General features: G+C 36.7%; 1 protein-coding gene across 7 annotated transcripts in view; it reads right to left on the bottom strand.

Annotated features, from left to right (window-relative positions):
- The window catches only part of SNX16 (sorting nexin 16), a 67,049-nt gene extending 53,900 nt beyond the window's left edge, over window positions 1-13,149 (bottom strand). For 3 of the 7 annotated variants that reach the window (XR_012472136.1, XM_074204757.1, XM_074204756.1), the window contains exons 1-4: window positions 12,802-12,900; window positions 10,421-10,890; window positions 5,266-5,352; window positions 2,344-2,492 (exon numbers count right to left, since the gene is read on the bottom strand). Coding sequence is in view for 6 of the 7 variants with exons in the window: in XM_074204757.1 (XP_074060858.1) it covers window positions 2,344-2,492; window positions 5,266-5,352; window positions 10,421-10,890; window positions 12,802-12,853 (758 nt within the window). In the remaining variant the exon portion in view is untranslated. Of the gene's footprint in view, window positions 1-2,343; window positions 2,493-5,265; window positions 5,353-10,420; window positions 10,891-12,801; window positions 12,903-12,945 lie in introns of those variants that run through there. The other 4 variants (XM_074204753.1, XM_074204754.1, XM_074204755.1 and 1 more) reach the window with 3 other exon arrangements.
- Between the last annotated feature and the right edge of the window lie 3,757 nt (window positions 13,150-16,906).

Below are 16,906 nucleotides of genomic sequence, written 5' to 3'. Positions count from 1 at the left end.
GCCAGGAGTTATGGAAAGTTCCTAGGAAAAACAAGAGAGAGTATACAGCCAGTATAGATAGCATGATGCCCAGAGGAGGAATTGGGGGGGGGGGGGAGATAGAGGGGATAAAAAAGAGAAGAAAGGGAGAGATGGGAAAAGAAGGAGAAAATGTTATATGCAGTGGAAGCCTAGCTAAATATGTATTCCTTAAGGGAAATATTCATACCCTAGAGAGATAAAAGGTATTGAAAATCCTTGCAATGAAACTGACTCAAATCTACTTCTTACTGGAAGAATAAGAATTTGGCCTAGCATTCAAATGAGATAAATTGTATGTCAAGATACAGGGTAAACAATTAAATTTAGAAGATCTCTTCTTTAAATATGATCTCATAAATCAATAGAGAAAGGAACCTATGAGTGAAGTTCATCTCTTTTTACATTGACTCCTGAAAGTCTTTAAGATTTGTCTTTACTCTGCAATTTATCCCTTTTGTTTATTTTAAAGTATTTTCCTATTTAAAAAGAAGGGCAATGAATTTTCTGATGATAAGCAGGGTAATGCTGAGATTCATAATCTACTTGCAGAACAATAATTCCCCTAATGGGGGCAATCAGGGATTGCTGATGGAATTTGATAACTCAAGCACTTTCTAATTCTTCTCTAGAGAACTATCAGGAAAAATAGGTTTTCTTTTACCTAACATTATTAGTTATCATTACCAAAGACTGGAATGTATTCCTAACTGAGGGTCTGATGCAAAATAAGATTTGTTGTTTGTTACCTTGAGATCAATGAACAAAAAAATTATATGGTATAAAATTGTTTTAAGTTCATAGTTGTTGCTTCTGTAGTCTCATTTGACAATTGGGATCAGAAGTAACATTTTGTGTCTACCATAGATATTTTCCCCAGTTCTTTCAGGGTACCACCAACTATTCTGATTGCTTGGGCCTAATACCTTTATTCCTTTATCAAACAGCCAAATTCTGTCCATTTCTTTCTTTGAAATCTCTCCCTTACATTCTAATACTAAGATCTCCTTGGATATTTTGGGAGATGAGGAGGGTTTTTAGGAGCCTAGGAGTGATTTTATTAATGTATAGAATTCCTCTTAATCTCCAGTGAACTCCTCTGTTTCTATACCTCAAATGGTCTACCTCATCACTGCCACCTCTTGGAATCTCTGGCTGTCTTAAAGATTTGACTCAAGTACTACATGCCTGAAGTTATTCTTGTTCCCCACAGAGAGATGTTAGTACCTTCTTCTCCAAGGTTTCGTTTAGCTCCTTGTGTTTGTACATTGTCTATACTTATACAGAAACTTGATTTCCATGCTCAATTGTAAGCTCCCTGAGGGCAAGAACTATTTTTACATAATAAATTATTGATCAGAAGTTAAGAAATTATATATAAATCTCCTTTTCTAAATCCTCATTATTGGGGCAGCTAGATGGCGTAGTGGATAAGAGCACCAGCCCTGGAGTCAGGAGTACCTGAGTTCAAATCTGGCCTCAGACACTTAATAATTACATAGCTGTGTGGCCTTGGGCAAGCCACTTAACCCCACTGCCTTGCAAAAGAAACCAAAAAAAAAAAAAAACAAAAACCAAACCTAAAAAAAAATCCTCACTATTGCAAAATTATTTTCCATTTTTATATTTTTCTATCTCAAAACTTTAGAGTATTTGGCTTGCAATAACATTAAGCATGATTAACTTTACTAAAAGGTCCAGAGAAAATGAAAAACCTAATTATGTTCTCTCAAATAGTATGCCCTTTACTTTTACAGTTTGTATTCAGTCTTCTTTTATACATAAAAAAAATTTCATTTAGTATTTTTATTAAAATACTGAAGCAAAGTCTCTATGGACAACAGTAATCCAAATTTCCATTACGAATTTACATGTCAAAAATGTTACATAGTTTAATCAATTTCTTAGAGTGCTGTATTTTTGCTTTTCTATTTTCCAGCTTTCATAGATAAATTCATTCCCCAAAAGAAGGAAGCAATTCTTCGTCATTGACACAAATAATGATTATACTTGGGCTACTGAAATTCTATACTTTTTTTAAAGAGTTTTTTTTTAAACTTTGAAAACTCCTTCATTTAACCTTTGAGGTATTTCTGGCTATTATGATGCCTCTAATAAGTTTACTTTCTTTCTTTCTATTTTTTTCCAAGGCAAATGGGGTTAAGTGGCTTGCCCAAGGCCACACAGCTAGGTAATGTGTTTGAGACTGGATTTGAACCCAGGTACTCCTGACTCCAAGGCTGGTGCTTTATCCACCACGCCACCTAGCCGTCCCGATAAGTTTTATTTCTTTAATAAGTTTTATTTCTTTAAGAAGTTACATACCAGTTAGCAATGTCTTTGTGAGCTACTAAATTCTGTAGGAATGCCTGAAGTCCCAACTGTCTATCTTCTAAGAAATCAACATTGTAATTATCTTTGAACCAGCGTTTTGGTGGAAGAGCCAGTCGAAAGCCTGGAAACATTTCTTTTAACTGAAAAAAGAACATAATCCAGAAAAAAAGGAATTTAAAAAGTATTCAATAAGACTTTAAATGTGGATTAATCTATGAGATCAAATATGCTCAATTACAGAATTAAAACTTATCAAATCTCATTATTACACCTAGGTAATGTAATTAATGGTTCAAGTTAGTAAGAACTTCAAAGTAAAAATTCTTGAAAGCAAAATTTAAAACAAGATCAGACAAAGATATGAATATATAATATAAGAAAATTTTATAAGGAACATGATATAAAGGAAAGAGTATTGGTTCTGGAGTCAGAGAACATGGGAATTCAAATCTCACCCCTGAAAATGTATTAAATCAGAAAAATCTTACACTCCCCAGGCCTTGATTTCCTCATCTGTAAAATGAGAGGATGGACTGGGTGATCTCTATGGTCCCTTATAGTTTTAAATCTATGAACTCTTGAAAAAGGCTGAGTTTTGTATATTGGACAATTTATGTCATTTTCTGTCAATACTGATACTCAGCATATTCCCAAATTTTTAGACCTCTATATTTTGATCAAATATGTTGAGGAAATGTATGAAAAATGCATACATTTAAGTTTCCATAATGAATCATAAAACTAGTTACAAAATAACAGAATAAGGATTTTTTTTAACCTCAATTCTAAAAAGTTTAAATATGCTGGTACTTTATATTAAGTGTAGAATTCATAACTTCCTTTCCTCTAAACTTTTCTATGTTGACCTCCTGCTCCTTTGTATTTAAAAGTCTGTGTCTAGGCAGCTAGGTAGCGCAGTGGGTGGCTAGGTGGCTCAGTGGATAGAGCATTGGCCCTGGAGTCAGGAGTACCTGAGTTCAAATCCGGCCTCAGACACTTAATAATTACCTAGCTGTGTGGCCTTGGGCAAGCCACTTAACCCCATTTGCCTTGCAAAAACCTAAAAAATAAATAAGAAATAAAAGCCTGTGTCATTCTACCCCATCCTGCTTTGCTTTCATTTTATTTGTTGTTTCTCATTATGTTAATGCATTATTTCTACAACAAAATAAGTTTCTTGGAGCTAAGAGCCATGTCTTATAAATGTTCTTTACCTTCTAAAGCGACTAGAACAGTGTTGGGCACATGAACTAAGGAAAACCTGTGGATTAATTTTTTAAACAGAAGAACAAAAAGGTTGTTTGACCCTTTGATCTGTCAGCCAGCAGAATAAAGAAGAATTCCCCAATCTCTATGAGTTATATGGAGTTCTTTAAAGTCCCTCGCAGACAAAATGATGTTATAATAGAAAAAAAAATAGGCAATCCTGTTGAAAGATTCCCTATTATTTAACTAACTGGTAACACTAATATTGTATGTCTATGGTAGGGAAACAAGTGGTTTTTATTGTTTTTAAATTATACTAATTTCTTCAAGATTCTGTTGAAATCTGAATTTGCTTAGGATTAAAGGTACTCTGCAGATAGAGATAAAGGGTTAAACATTTAATACTGGGTAAGCCATGGAAAGGAAATGGACAATAAATATGAAAAAGATTAAATAGCTTTCAAATGGGTCTGTTTTATCAAGTTATAACTATAAAATTATTGCAACTGTGCAAGAAAGTTTAGGATTAAATCTTCAATTTTATATTAAGATTTCTAGTAATGACAAAAATTATTTTGTTCCTTCCTCAATAGGACAAAATTCTAGTTCCAAAACTTGAGCCTTTAAAATACTACTGAAATTCACAAATGTAATGAAACATCACACAGAACAGATGATGTTCCCGATATACTAAACATTTCCTTTAGTTCACAACTTATTTAATACCAGTGCTAAAATACATACAGAAAGGAATGTTAAGATTCTAAGTCAGAGTGCTTCAAATGTTCTAAAATAATTTGAATTTCAAAATTCTATCTTTTGTCTTAGATTTTGAAGGAGATATAAGTATTCATCTGAAATAAGACATATTCAATGATTAAGATCTTCCTGGTAGCTAAAATACAATTTCCAGCTGGTTAAAGTGACCCAAAAGTTTGGATGATAGGCATTTTTCTACTATCTTCCAAGTTACCTTCCAAGTAATTTTTAAGTGTAACAGGGAGTAAGTAAAGAGAACTGAATTAGGAAAAAAAAATGTTTCTGACCAAATATATGTTAGTGTATATGAACTAAGGGCCTTGCTTTCAACTTCTTATAGCAACCTTCGACATTCCAATTGGTGAGGAAATTTTTCAGGATTACAGTCTCCATTAGCTCTGGGCACTAACTAATTTAGACTCATACTCTTTTTTTGACTGTAAGTAAAAAGCCAACTGTTATTCAAACAGGTCTTATATTGCTTATTTTAGACAATTCTAGTATGCCTCTACTGTCAAAATTTAGTGAAAATGAAGTGGTGCTAAACTGCAACCAGTGGAAACATAATGAGAAGTTAAAATACTATATTGGGGTGGCTAGGTGGTGCAGTGGATAGAGCACCGGCCTTAGAGTCAGGAGTAACTGAGTTCAAATCCGATCTCAGACACTTAATAATTACCTAGCTGTGTGGCCTTGGGCAAGCCACTTAACTCCATTTGCCTTGCAAACCCATTAAAAAAAATACTATATATTTTATTATAAAGACAAAAAGAAGCTTCTGCAAAATTTGAGGCAGCCAACATTTATTTTCCATAGCAAAGGACTCACTTGAATTTGCTCATTAGCATTAAAAAAGAAATGTAAAAGTAAACTAAAGATGCAACTCTAAGACAAGTCACAGTAAGTTACAACTAAGTTTCAGGTGATTCACCAGTTTAATTTACTTACTTTGTCATTCAGCCTAGAGAAATCTGTATATCTTCTGAAAACTACCCAGCTTTCTTCTGGGCTTCTTCTTATTAGTACTTTATATACCTGCATGTGAAATAGTACACAGATATGAAATTTCCAAGTACAAATTTAATGAAAGCATATATTTCAAAAGTATAAAATGTTAAATCTAAGGTTTAGTTGTTAAAATTAATAGAAAATTTGGTGTACAACACAGGAGGAAAAGTGAGTACTGGTTTCAGGTCTAAAACTATTTAGTTTTGGGAAAATTTTCTAGTTTTGTTATCTATAGTAAAGTCCTGGAGGAAACAGTCTATTTCTAAAATTGTATGACACTATGGATGCATTATTTCTATGTCAGTCATTAACTGCTTCAAGTGTTGTCTATAAGCTAATAAAGGGGCAAAAAATAAAAAAGGGAAAATTTAAGCTCACTTTAGCCCCAGGTTGCTAATAACAGCAAACTCTAGTATTGTAGGTCAGCATTATTTAAATTAATGATTTAAAAAAACCCCAAAACTAGTGATGCTTGGAGCAGCTATGAAAGAAACAATATAATTTCAAAACTTTCCAACCACCTATGTTTTCAAATAACATTTCAATATTTAAAATAAACCTGGAGCCTTAGAAACAATGGAAGTATACTTAAGAAATTAATATTTTTAACCTACAAAGGAGAAATCTATGTCACTCAGTAATCAAATTGCAAAATATTTCATCAACAAAATAAAAATCAAATTTACAATTTCAGAAACTATTATTTAAAACTTTTAAACAAAAAAGTAAGTTTAAAAATATTATGTTATTTGAATAAAAGGAAAATTTTGTCCTCTAAATCTATTGTCAGAGAATTCTTTATTTACAGTCATCTTACAATGATACAAATTACAACTATACAAATGGTAGCCCTTTGCATCTTCCCTTCCATCATAAGAGTTCCCTTTTTTCCTTTTAAAAGACAAATTTGTACTGTTACATTCAATTTTTATAACATCTAGATTTCCCCCATATCCTCCCCTCTAATAATTTTTTTAAAGAAAAGAGAAATTGGAGGAAAAAATGAGCCAAACTAATCAATACATCAAAAATATTGCCAACATAAGCAATGTCCAACACCTATGGACATTCCACCTCTGTAAACAGAGGAAGGTGCTTTCATAATTTTGTTTCTTCTTTGGGGTCATATTTGTTCTTTATAATTTTTCAATATTCATTTTGATTATTATGGTTGTCTTTCTGTTTACATTATCTCCATCAATATAAATGTAAAGCGTATTGTTTTGAATATATTATATTCTTGGATCTGATTACTTTGAATCAGTTCATGAAGTTTTTTATGCTTTGATTTTCATCATATTTTACTTAGCTGTTTCTAATTGGATCTATTTTATTATCATTTCTTTGCTACCACAAAAATGTTATACATATTTTAGTTTAATATGGAGAATTTCTTTTTTCAATTGTTTCCTTGTGCCATATGCCCCGTAAGTGGAATCTCTGGATCAAAGGACCAGCAACTCTCCTAAGAACTGTCTAAGTAGATTAAAATATAATTGAAAAATACTTAAACAAAAATACAATAAAACATAGAATGACATTCAAAAACTAAGTCAATGTGCGACCTGCAGGGATTCTATTATGTAAAGACTAGTGGCCACCATTTTTTTTTTGCAAGGCAAACGGGGTTAAGTGGCTTGCCCAAGGCCACACAGCTAGGGAATTATTAAGTGTCTGAGACCAGATTTGAACCCAGGTACTCCTGACTCCAGGGCCGGTGCTTTATCCACTATGCCACTTAGCTGCCCCGTGGCCACCATTTCTACTTGAATTTGACAGCACTAGTAAAGATAGTTATGTCACTTTGTATAATTTCAAATTGCTTTCCAGAACACCTGTGCTAAATCACAACTTTATCAACTATTAGCATGTCTGTCTTACCAATTAATCCTTCCAAACACTGACTATTCCCACATTTTGTCATGGAAGTCTTTCTTCAGGGCTATTCAATTCTCTACCAGAAGGAAGAAATTCTCTACCAGAGGCAGAAAACTGAGAACACTACAGCAGTTCACCCATCTGTGTAAGCAACTTACACCAAATTATTTGGTATAAATTCCTTTGAATTTCTAACACTGAACTTAATTAAAATGGGAGCCAGATAATGAGGTAGAATTTTCTAGTTCCAGATCTCCTTTATATTATTTAATATTAAAACAAATTTTAAACATTTCAACAAGCAAATGAAATAACCAGAATCTAGGTGATTTACAAATGGTTACAGTGCCAGAGGTGGGTTTGGAATCCAGGTGTCTCCAAACTATGAGTCTATGGTTCTATCATACTACATTGGGTGATGATTGCCCTGTCAAACTATGAGGTTCTTGGGGACAGGAACCAGGTATTTTCAACTTTTCAATTCCTGGGGTTATTTTTACAGTAAAATATATTTGCTAAAGAATTAAAATCCTAATTGAAAGCATTTCTCAAAAGAAGGCTTGTAGTGATTTATATTTCCATTTCTTTCACATCTTCTAATGTAGGATGAGTATAATGGGATTTGGAGTAGCAAAAAAGTCTTTTAATCCTTACCAAGTAAATGTTATTTATGTTACTTGAAGCTAATTCAAAATTTTAAATCAGTTACCATAGCTTTTTATTAGTTATCTGTAGTAATAAGTTATCAAAAGTTTTCTATTTTTTTTCCTCCACTGCTTTTTTCTCTTCCTCAACAATGGCCTGTTCAATGACTTACTCTCATATCTAACCCCACTTTACTGTAGTACTTATTCTCTCTTTTTTTTCCTGAAAAGCCTGGATTCAGGTCAAGGATGGGTAGAGGCTTAAGGGAAAGGGCCAAAAGAGTCAGATCAAGAGTTCTTAATCTTTTATTCACCTTTGACAGCGTGGGAAAACATGAACCTCTTTCAGAATGTTTTAAAGTGCATTCAATAAAATACAAATTACTACAAAGGAAATCAATTATTTTGAAATGCAGTTAGCAAAATATTAAAAAACCAAACTTCATATTAAAAGTTCAGATAAAAAAAACTAAGTGAGATGACGCCAGTAAGGTGAGATCTAGGATAGATGTCCAATCTATTGGCACAAAGGAGAGTCAAAAGCAAAAACTGAAATATGGGAGTGAACCTCATCCTGGAGGACAGAAAGGGGAAAAAATGAAACCAAAAGCTTCAAATACTTTCTTTGTCAGAATCTTCACAAGTAAAAATATTGGGATATTATTTTATGATTTCCAATTCCTTATCTCATCCTTTCATTTCATTTTACCTCTAGTTTACAGAGCTATTTCATTTTTATATAAATATAAGTTTAATAATAAGTCCTAATTAGAAATGACATCTGGTAGCATAGAAAGGATCCTAGGTTCTAAGTATCCCTCTTCAACCTATAGTGATGACAGCTAAGTGGTACTAAAAGTGATAAAATAACTTTTTAAGACTATGAACATTAATTTGTTAATAAACAAAATATGATATCCTTTTCCAAATGATCAAATCAGTTGGTATACTACTAAGGGAACTTAATTATTTACTCAGAAGAAAAGTCTCCAAGACACTGGATAGAAGATTTATAGGAAAGGAAGAGTTTATAAGACTTTTTTCACCAGAGGAAGTACAGAAATTGATCAGTCAATGAAGTACAAAATATAATCTTAAATTTAAATTATACTTTTCTCTAAGTATTATCTTTATTATCTTATTTGGTTTTCACAACAATCATATGTGATAGGTCTCATCAAACAGAAGGTTCCTCTGCCCTGATTCCGGATACCCTGCCCTGTTACTCTACATTTTTGGTGGTACAACTCAAGTGTATGAAAGGTAAGTTTCTTCTGTAATGCCTGAAGAACTTTTATAGTTCTCTCCTCCCTGCCTTCCTCTTTAAGCATGCTCTCTACTTTATTTTATAACATCTCAGAGAGGCAGAGGGAGATTTCATTATACAATGGAAAATAACTAAACTATTTGGCCACATTAATTAAAGAGATGGAAATAGAAAGTCTCTAGATAACAAGTACAGAGTTTTTTGGAAATGTGTATAGTCAATCATTTTCAACTGTGTCCAACTCTTTATGACCTGACTTTATATTATCTAATATTAAAATAAACTTTAAACACTTCAACAAGCACATTTCCTTTTCTAGTTTTTTTACAGATGAAGAACTGAGGCAAAGTGGGTCAAGTGACTTTCCCAGGGTCACTCAGCTAATAAGTGTCTGAATACTGATTTAAGCTAATGTTCTTCAGACTTCAGGGTCTTTTTCATAGCAAGAGAGGATTAAGACCAATGGCAAGAAAAAATCATGAATGGCAACTAGACATTGCAGCAATGTCATTTCTGACCTGCATGTAGGATCCCAACATTGGTTAAAATAGGCCTAAATAACAAACAATAATTCTATAGTATAAATATAACAATTATAATCATCCATACGTGGATATTATCATCAAAATAAATATAGTTTATTAATTATAACTCTTATCATAACAGCATTACTATCAGAACTCACTCAAACTTGATCCTATTTTACTTCATCCACTAGTATAACCACTAAAACACACTAAACGACAATTAGCTGACCAGATACTGATCAGATTTAGTAGGGTTATCAAAATTATTCTCATATATATGACCAGAGAGAAGTAGCTGATTCCATAGTGAAAGTGAGGGATAACAGATTGACAGTTTGAGTGCATTCCTGGTAGTCATGAAATATTACTAAACCAGAAGAAAGCTTCTAATATGTTGAGTCTTTTTGGAAAGATGTATTATGATAAAGCAAGAAGATGGTGTGATTTGTGCAAATCAACACAATACCCACACTAGTAAAATTATGGATTTAATGTATTCAATTATACCAAGAACAAACAAAAGAAAATTAACAATATCAGTTCCATTTAGAAGAATATACACTACACTTTTGGAAAATTCAATAAATATTTAATTTCCAAAAAGCACAGACTGATTATAGCATCATTTTGTAATTCATTTAAAGCAAGGGAATAATTATCATCTTGAATCCATACCTATACATAAACTTTCTAAGAAATAAAATGGTATAGTTTAATGAAACTATTTTTGAGATTTTGGTGCCCCAATATATGTTTTCTCAAGTATTCTCAATACTTACAGTAAATTTAGCCCTTTCTTCCATCACTTCATAACCCAGTATAGTAGGTGTAGAGGGTCTTTCTTCCCAGTTCACAGATTCTGTACTTTGTTCTTCATTTTCTACTGGCCTAGCAGAATATTCAATGGAAGATTCTATACCTGTAAATTTAGTCCTAATAAGGGGACTGCTACAGTTAGATGAGTTGCTGTCCATTTGATCTGGCATTGTTGTCTTTTTGTAACTACCCACATTGGAGTCTTCTGGTTGGCCTTTGGAAGAGTTTGAACTTGTTGAAATACTTCCAAAAGAAGAACTTCTTTGGCTTCTGTTTGTAGTAAAATTCGAAGAAGAATTTCCTACAGGAATAGGCACAGGGACATAAGGAGTTGCCATCCTTTTTAGGAATACTGCAGCAAATCTATCAACTCGCACCCAATTAAAGAGAAAGTAATATAGATGCCATTGTTTTCTTCTCAAGAATTCAAAGTCTAGAAATAATAAAAAATCAGACATTAAATGATTAATAGGTGAACACTAATTTGGGAAGATCTGTATTTCCTGAAAAATAACACACCTGATTCTTATAGTCAATTGTTTGATTAGGGGATTATGCCTTGTGAAACTCCTCCCTGGTTCTCAGAAAGACTTCAAGGTCACCTTGCTATATAAATTCAAGATCTTACTCTATTAGTCAAGCCACAAAAATCTTAATTCACAGCAAGTACTAATAACTTTCCCTTTTCCCTTTTTTAGGGCTTAATTGTTGATTCCAGGCTTCTGATAGTTTTATCTGATTTAACTTTACATAAACACAGAGAGAAACAGCATATAAATTCTTTTATACTAAATATGATAAATTCTTTTCACTGATTTTTGTTTTGTACCAAAGTGAAGGGACTTCATGAATATATGATTTCCATTATTTTTCTTTTCTTGAGTGCCTGGGAACATTTAATATATATGTACATATACACACAAAGACAAAATACAGTTCCAGTTTTACACACACACACACACACACACAAACAAAATACAGTTCTAGTTATATATATATGTATACACACACACACACACAAAGACAAAATACAGTTCCAGTTATACACACACACACATATATGTGTATTATGTATATATATATATGTATATACACACAAAACAAAATACAGTTCCAGTTTTATACACACACATACACACACAACACATACACACACATATACATACATACACACAGACAAGATACAGTTGTGGTTATATATGTATTATATATATTATATATATGTATACACACACAGACAAAATACAGTTCCAGATATCTAGCTATGTATCCATCTATCTATTACACACACACACACACACACACACACACACACACACACGATACAGTTCTGGTTATATACATACATATATACACACATACATGCACACACATGTATACATGCACACATACATAGACAAGACACAGTTCTGGTTATATATATGCATATATACACACATATATATACACACATATGCACACACACATATACATGCACACAGACAAGACACGGTTCTGGATATATACACACACACACATACATATACACACATATACATGCACACACACAGAGAAGATACAGTTCCGGATATATATATATATACACACACACACACACACACACACACACACACACACACATGCACACACACATATACATGCATACACACAGACAAGACACAGTTCCGGTTACATATATGTATATACACATATATACATACACTCATATACATACACACACCTATACACACATACACGCACACACACAGAGAAGACACAGTTCTGGTTACATATATACGTGTATATATACACGCATACATATACACACATATATACATGCACACACACAGAGAAGATACAGTTCCGGTTATATATATACGCACATATACACACATATACACACATGTACACGCACACACACATATATACACGCACACACGCAGAAGACATAGTTCCGGTTACATATATATGTGTATACACACACATATACATATATACACACACACACAGAAGACACAGTTCCGGTTACATATATATGTGTATACACACACATATACATATATACACACACACACACAGAAGACATAGTTCCGGTTACATATATATGTGCATACACACATATATACATATATACACGCGCACACACACACACACACACAGAAGACACAGTTCCGGTTACATAACACCCTCCCACACAGACGCAGCCGGACAAGGCCGGGCTGCGGCCGCGGGCGGCTTACAGTCGCGGGGGTTGGGGCGCCAGAGCCCCGGGCAGCGGCCCCTCGCGGCCCCGCCTGCCCCCGCTCGGCCCGGCCGCTCCTCTCCGTCTCCCCCGAGACCCGCCCCCGGGGCTGCCCCATCTCACCGGCGAAGCCGCGGCCCAGCCCCCGCGGAGCCGCGGCCCGAGGTCGGGCCATCCCTCGCCGCCACCCCCCGTAGGCACGGGGCCCGTCCCGGGCCGAGGCCGGGCCCCGCGCGCCCCGCGCGCCCCGCCCGTCCCGCTCCGTACCTCGAGGGGCCGCGCCGCTCCTTCCTCACGACCGTTAAACGGCCGCTGGGGCGGCGGCGCCCGCGACCTCCCGTGACCTCGGCCGGCTCCCCCCGCGCCCGCGCCTCGCCGCCCTCCGGCTCCGGGCCTCTCGGGCCGCCGCAGCCCCGGGGCCGGCTGGGCGGGACACCGGAGGGAGCCCTGGCGCTCGGGCCGCCCCTCGCTGCGGCGTCCCCAGGTCCGCGGGGCGGGGCTCCCGACTACGTTTGTTTGTGGGACTGCGAGCCTCCGGGAGCGCAGAGCGCGTCTCCCAAACCGCCGCCGGAAGACTACAGTTCCCAAGGTGCCCCGCGGCAGCGCGGCACTCGCCCTCGTGCCCCACCTACGTGCCATAAGGACTCCCGGGCGCTCTTGTGCGGGGTCCCTGGCCTTGGCGGCCGCGCCACCCCGCCGGAAGGCTCGCCGCGGATTCGGAAGCTTAAGGGCAAGAAGCTTCACACCGGAGATGAAGACGGGGGGGGGGGGGGGGGGAGCGGGAAGAGACGGGTGGAGGGAGAACCCCCTAACCTGGGTGTGGGTGAGGGCAGCAGGAGCCAGGCCGAGGCCCCCTAGCCACAGCCGAGGCGGGGATGCCGAGCTTTGTTTGGGACAGATGGAGTGTGAGGTGATGCGACCGTCCGGGAGCACGCACACACACACACACACACACACATATATATAATATATATTTATATATATGTATATGCTCCATGTTCATTCATTCTAACTTATGGAGGGAGTGGAAAGAAATAGGAAAGTGACGGTCATCTCCACGTTAACTCTCTCTTTGCTTGTTAAGCACATTATCGCTGTTTCCTATCAAAATTGCCGTCCATTGAAATGAGTAGATTTGCCACACCTCAAGCTATGAGAATCCCATAGGCAACCTTTACAGGCCACGCATCCATGGAAGAAGTCTCTAAGCACCCCTGAACCTGTTTCCTTATCTGTAAAATGGGAGTAATCTCTGTAGCGTCTACTCCTGCGGCTGTTGTGAGCCTCGAATAGCTTTTAGCTGGGTAAAGTCGCAAACCTTCAACGGGAGGTGTTTAAGGTGGTGGATTCAGAATGGATTTCTGAATTAAGGCTCCGCTGATAGGAATGACGGGCTGCCAGCCACGAATGCAGCGCCCCTTACAAGTTCTGATAAAGAATAGATTTTCTCGTAGTCTTGCAGATCTATAGAGAAGGAAGGGGTATGGGGAAGATGGCCTACCTGTAACTACTACTAAGCCAGATGGTGCAGAGAGTTGTTAAAGTGTAGAAAGAATAGTAGAAATCTACAAATTCACAGGAGACAAAATCCAAGAAAGAAGCCATTCATAAACCCACACACAAAATATGGCCAAGAGGCATAGTGAACTGGATTTGAAGAGACAAATTTAACGGCATGGAGATTCATGCGATTTTGTGTATTGAGGTACATGAAAGGATTGGATAGTTCCAGAGTCAGAAGGGAAAAAATATTGGATAAAGTGGGCGAGGGAATCCAGAAAGGGGGTTGAGTGAGGTAGGAAGTATGATGATGAACATGTGAAGGAAGGAGAAGAAAATGTAACACTGGAGTGTACTACAGATCTCCCAAACAGAAATAGATGAGCTCAAAAAACAATTTCACATGTCTGATGGGAAAGATGATAATAGTGATGAGGGGACTTTATATTGATGTCAGTAAAAAATCTGCCAAAAAGCAGAGTAATTTTTTTTATTTGCCTTAATGATAATTTCATCCTTCAAAATGTGGGGAGGTTAATTAGGAGAATTTCTCTTCTGGTTCTGAACCTCACCAACAAGGAGGAATTTATAGCTGGGGCAGAATTTCCTTTACTCACACTTTTCATCTAGGTGTAATACAGCACCTGCTGGAACTTCTTCAACTTGGAGGCAGAGCCAGTAGAACATTCAGTGTTAACCCAAAATTGTACATCATCTAGTTAAGCCAGATTCAAGGCCTTCTATAAGTCTGCACTATAACTTAGAGTCCCCAATAATGGGTTCATTTTACTAGTTTCATCCAGAGGGTGCAATTAATTGAAGCACTTGCTTTCTGAGTTGCTTCATTTGCCAACCAGACCAGACAACCATGCTTTAAAGTTCTACCCCAGAATTCCTAGCCTGGGACTCTGCTGTCCTAATTGATGAGTATCTTTCCTATTTTAGGCAATGTGCACATTTTATACCCTGGCCATCTTTTTGATAGGTACTTTCTCACTTCTTACTATCTCTCTTTCACTCTCCCCAGCTCTATTCTTTTTGCAGAACCATGATATCAGACCAAAGTAAAACTTCATCAATATTCTTAGAAGGGGTGTATTAATCTCTTCCCTCCCAATAACTTTCTGAACTAGGGTCGAGAGGTTGTATGGCTCAATTGGAATGTGAGCTCCTTTAGGCAGGGACTGTCTTTTTAATATTACTATTTCAAACATGTGGCATAATGCCTGGCATATAGTAAGCACTTAATAAATGCTTTTTCCATTAATTTACTTGATGAACTAGCAAAAGTGATAAATGTAATCCTACCATAAACTTGGGGCTTAACTCATAAATATAACAATAGAGACATAGGTGAAGGGTCATGTGTGGAGGGGTACACCTGTGGAAAACATGATCAGTGTGTATACAGGATAAGAGGGACAACAACCATACAATATGATAGGAGTGCTGACATCTTCTGAGGATGTCATCATTATGCTTCTTCAGACCCTTCCCTCCCTGGTCTTGTGTGGGGTGCAGTCTCTGCCTTGTGTTACTCCCTAACAGACTCTCCAGATTTCTGTTGGATTTGTGCTTTTTTGGTCCAGCAGTGCTTCCAGATGTGGTTTTCTTGGGCATTAGATGGATGTTATTCCTCCCTTCTAGTTTCAGTTGAAACCCTTGGTTAAGATGCAGCCTTTTCTCTGTAAAAGAATGAGCAGGTTTTCCTGTCTGTCTTGGCATAAAACCAGGGGTTTAAATTGCAGCCTTTTTTTTTTTTTGAAAGACTGGGTCCTCAGACACAGAATTAAGGGGGAAAGATACTTAGTAGCATTTCTTCCCCCTAGGAATAATTTATCAGTTTTCAGAACTTGACTATAATAGCTGTTAATTCTCTGAAAGGAGTTGGTTTTTTTCCCCCCCCAGACATCAAGCTCTTTGGAATATAAAACAGCCTGCCAAATAAACAGTGCCAAAGTTTCTGTTCATGGAGACCTTATATCTATGACTATACCCTTTATCTGATTCTAGATTAGGGTGTCTAATTGCACTCATTCAGCATCACTTTAGAGGCTTCCAATAAGCCACCAAAGGCTGTCTGAATACCAACATTTACCCATTATCCTCAGTTTTCTCTACTACAAAATTTATTTGGTCTTCTAAGAAAATGAATGGGATCAGGATGAAGAAAAAAAAGCTCTGGGTGGATACACTTGGTGGGGGAGCATTGTTCTTGCCCTGAATCGTGCTGGTTTCTTTATGACTTGACTCAAACTTTTTCAGGCTCTGAGCTACCCCTATAATAAAAATGTATAATTGAAAAAGAGAAAAAAAAAGTGGGGCATTATTTTACATATTTTCTAGATTTGGGGAGAATAGATTTCACAGCGTTTAGTGTAAATATATTTTGGTTGGCATGGATATATGTTATATAAGGGGAATATCCCATGGAGGACAAGAAACTAAAGGAAATTTTTCCAAGGAGACATGATGGATATAGATGTCTTCTGGGCAAAATGGAATCTCCCAACATTCCCTTCCTATGCCCTTAAGCAGTTCTGCCTCGGACTGATTATATCTGTTTTTGACTGAAAAATCATCCTCCAACCTTAAGAGTTAGAAAAAAAGGGTAGAAGCAACTTTTTGAATGAGCTGGCCAGAAAGCAAGTGCCTATGAGCAGATAATGTCACTATTCCTGGTACATTGTGATTTACTTGCCTTTTTGGGAGGTGAGACAAGACCATT

Source organism: Macrotis lagotis, chromosome X (assembly GCF_037893015.1).
Source record: "Macrotis lagotis isolate mMagLag1 chromosome X, bilby.v1.9.chrom.fasta, whole genome shotgun sequence".
NCBI lineage: Eukaryota > Metazoa > Chordata > Mammalia > Peramelemorphia > Peramelidae > Macrotis > Macrotis lagotis.
The sequence above is the reverse complement of the archived record's forward strand: the minus strand, read 5'-3'. Positions and strand labels throughout refer to the sequence as shown.